The 3,228-nt window shown below is 59.4% G+C and overlaps 1 protein-coding gene across 1 annotated transcript in view; it reads left to right on the forward strand.

The window, feature by feature from the left end:
* The window catches only part of LOC113208112 (NACHT and WD repeat domain-containing protein 2), a gene marked incomplete at its 5' end in the record, with an annotated part of 10,010 nt that overhangs the window by 4,399 nt on the left and 2,383 nt on the right, over positions 1-3,228 (forward strand). The window contains 6 exons of the mRNA XM_052270794.1: positions 586-805; positions 933-1,471; positions 1,564-1,694; positions 1,779-2,400; positions 2,478-2,682; positions 2,792-2,948. Coding sequence (XP_052126754.1) covers positions 586-805; positions 933-1,471; positions 1,564-1,694; positions 1,779-2,400; positions 2,478-2,682; positions 2,792-2,948 — 1,874 coding nt within the window. The remainder of the gene's footprint in view (positions 1-585; positions 806-932; positions 1,472-1,563; positions 1,695-1,778; positions 2,401-2,477; positions 2,683-2,791; positions 2,949-3,228) is intronic.

A 3,228-nucleotide genomic window follows, 5' to 3' on the forward strand; every position in this document is an offset into this window, starting at 1 on the left:
TCTTCTTCTTCTTCTTCTTCTTCTTCTTCTTCTTCTTCTTCTTCTTCTTCTTCTTCTTCTTCTTCTTCTTCTTCTTCTTCTTCTTCTTCTTCTTCTTCCTCTTCTTCTTCTTCCACATTCTTCACCGTATCAGTTTTCATATTCATATTCTTCTTACTATCCCACATTTTCCACATTTTTTTACAAGTGCATTATTTCTTCTTGAACCTCTGTCCTTTGTCTCTGTACTTTGTTTAATACCTTTCTATTTTTGTAGCACAGTATCTATTAGAAATGAACTTGCTCATAGTACCTTCTCTGTATATGCTCAGTAATCTTTTTAGGTAGATGTAAAACTTTACTTACTCTTTGTACCTGCTGCGTGTTTAAATCCTTTCTATTTTGCTCTATTGTAGAAGTTGACAAACTTTACCTTCCATTGTTCATCGATGCCAATAGGACAGCAAACAGTCTTCTTTTTCCCCTCTTGTATTCTATGGTTGCAACAATTTAGTTTTCTCTCGACATGTACCTAGCCACTCTCTAGGAGAAACCTCCTCCTCGAGCGTTGCTCTCCGTGCTGACGCACTGCTTGGCCTCGGGCAGGGAGCTGCACCTCGTGGCGGACGCGCTCAGGCTCGGCGGCGCCATCCTGAGCGTGTACCCCAACATGCTGGCCCCGCAGCTGGTGGGGCGTCTGCTGCCAGAGATCGGCGTCAACCCCAACGTGAAGATGCTGCTGCAGGACTGCGACAAGAAGGGCCCCGCCCACTGCGCGCTGCTGCCTCTGTACCACTGCCTGCACACGCCGGGCGGACCCCTCAAGGTATGGCGAACGAAATAAAGGGTACACCGAGCACGGTGGAAGGAGAGACCGGTGGAGAGAAACCGAAAGTCTCTGCCTTGGCTTTCCTTGAGAACTTACACAGCGTTTTATATGTGCATGTCGCCAGTACTCGCTCGAGGGTCACCAGTTCGCCGTGTTCGCCTTCTGCCTCACGGGCGACCTGCGCTACATCGTGTCCATCTCGAACCGCTTCATCACCTGGGACCTGTCCACGAGCGACATGACGCGCGACGTGAACCCCGGCCTGGAGGGCATCATGCAGATGCTGGTGCTGAGCCCGGACAACCGCTACGCCGCCGCCTTCACCAACAACAACCAGTCCGTGCTGCTCAACATGCTGACGAGCGAGTTCTTCCTGCTGGAGAACGCCCTGCGCGACGAGGAGCCCGTCGTGGGCGTGTACCTGCTCAACACCAACGTGCTGGTCTACGGCGCTGGGTCCTGGTGCCGCTTCGACATGCGCGGCGGCATCCAGGAGAAGGGCACCACCCCGGAGGACCCCAAGACCCGCCCGCTCCTGCTGCTCGACATGACCAGCCTGGAGGAGTATCGCCAGATTTACTGGAGCGGATCGCTGGATGACCCGGCCATGCGGCTGCGCACCAAACTGGTGTCCGGAGAAATTGAGCCTCTCGACTTCCACAGGTGAGGAAGGCCGTGGTTGTAGAGGATAATGAAATCCACGGATGGTACACTTTTGGGAAGGTAAACAAATACAATTTGGTTTTCTTTTGAAGCGCCATGGTGCTAACGGCCGACAAGAAGACCCTCTACTGCTGCACGGAGCCGGGCGTGGCGGCCGTCTCCAAGTACGTGCTCAATGCCGAGGCCGGCCGCTGGGAGTTCGAACGACGACTCCCCTGTCCCCGTAAGTACGCAGCTCAGGGGCTTCACGGCGGGGGGTGGGGCAGCTGCTAGCAGGTGGGGCTAACGAACGGGGCTCTGTCTGCAGGGATGGATGAGCGGGAGATGCTGCTGCAGCTCAAGCTGGCCCCCGCGCACGCCGCCCTTCTGGGCACGACCAGCAACGGCTTCATCGTCTGGGACCTGTCGAGGGACATGCAAGCCGAGCAGGACCCCATGGCCGACCCGCTCGCCGAGGAGGAGGAGGACGAGGAGGAGCAGGAACAGGAGCGCGACGCAGACGCGGCTCCGGAGGGCGAGCAACAGCAGCCCGAGGCTCAGGTCGACGACGTGGGGGCGCCCGCGAAGCGCAAGCGGCGCCGGGGGCTGCCGAAGGACTCGGCCACGGCCCTGTGGCTGCCGCACGGCACGCGGAACATCTCCACCAGGATGCTCTCGTCCAACTCCATCATGATCTCGGCGAGCCGCGACTACGCCGTGGCCGGGGTGCGCAAGAGCCTCTACGTCTGGAACCTCAAGGACGCGGCGCTGCTCAAGATCCTGGACGCGCACTTCGGCCGCATCATCCAGCTGGAGCCGCTGACGGTCGGCTCGTGGAACTCGGTCGTCACGTCCTCCATCGACCGCACCGTCAAGGTGTGGAACATCAACAACATCTTCGAGCAGGTGCACGTCATCGACAGGCACGAGCTGCAGATCGACTCCATCTGGTGAGGCTCGGACATGACTCCTGTGGTGAGCAGTTACTATACTTCTTCTTGAACTGACCGGTGGGCTCCGTGCGCAGTGTGTGCCAGGCCGCGGGGGTGGCCGTGACGGTGACCCGGGGCTGCGTGGGCGTGTGGGACCTGCGGGTGGGCCGCCTGCTCACCCGCCTGGCAGACTCGCCTCTCGGCGCCATCGTCACGCACGCCGCCATCACGCAGGACGGCCGCTACATCGTGTCGGCCGAGTCGGGCAACATCCTCATCTGGAACAGGCTGACGGAGCAGGTGAGGAAAGCTGTCAACAATTTACTTGTAAAACGTCCCCCGAAAAGGGGTGGTTGGTGTTGAACGGCCGTCCCGACCACACACCGACGGCCTCATGTTCTCGTTGCAGGTGCTCTTCAAGGAGGAGCAGCAGGGCGTGCGCCAGCTGGACCTGCTGGAGGACGGCACCCGCTTCCTGGCCGTGTCCAGGCCCAGCCCCGCCAACGCCGCACCCAACGCGGAGCCCTCCAGGGCCACGGCCACCGCCACGGCGCGCGCCCTGCCCAGTCAGTGTTTGCTTCTCGTTAGCGGCGCCACGCCCCGACACGCTATAGCGCGCAGCCGCGCACAGCGCACACAGGACCGAGCCATGCAGACTGCTGCACCAATATTTTTTTGCGCTCGCCCCCGTTTGCCGACGTTGCCGACCAGCGGTGTCCGCCAGGCGCTTTTGTTAGCGGAGCGGTGTTAGTTCTAAAATTTGGCCTTTAGCGTGGAGCCGAAAGTCTGTCCCCCGGGCGGTGCCCCTTATCTGTGGCGCCACAGTCATTCCAGCCCCCCTGCCCC

This window comes from Frankliniella occidentalis, unplaced genomic scaffold (genome assembly GCF_000697945.3).
Source record: "Frankliniella occidentalis isolate FOCC.00 unplaced genomic scaffold, Focc_3.1 Scaffold138, whole genome shotgun sequence".
Lineage (NCBI taxonomy): Eukaryota > Metazoa > Arthropoda > Insecta > Thysanoptera > Thripidae > Frankliniella > Frankliniella occidentalis.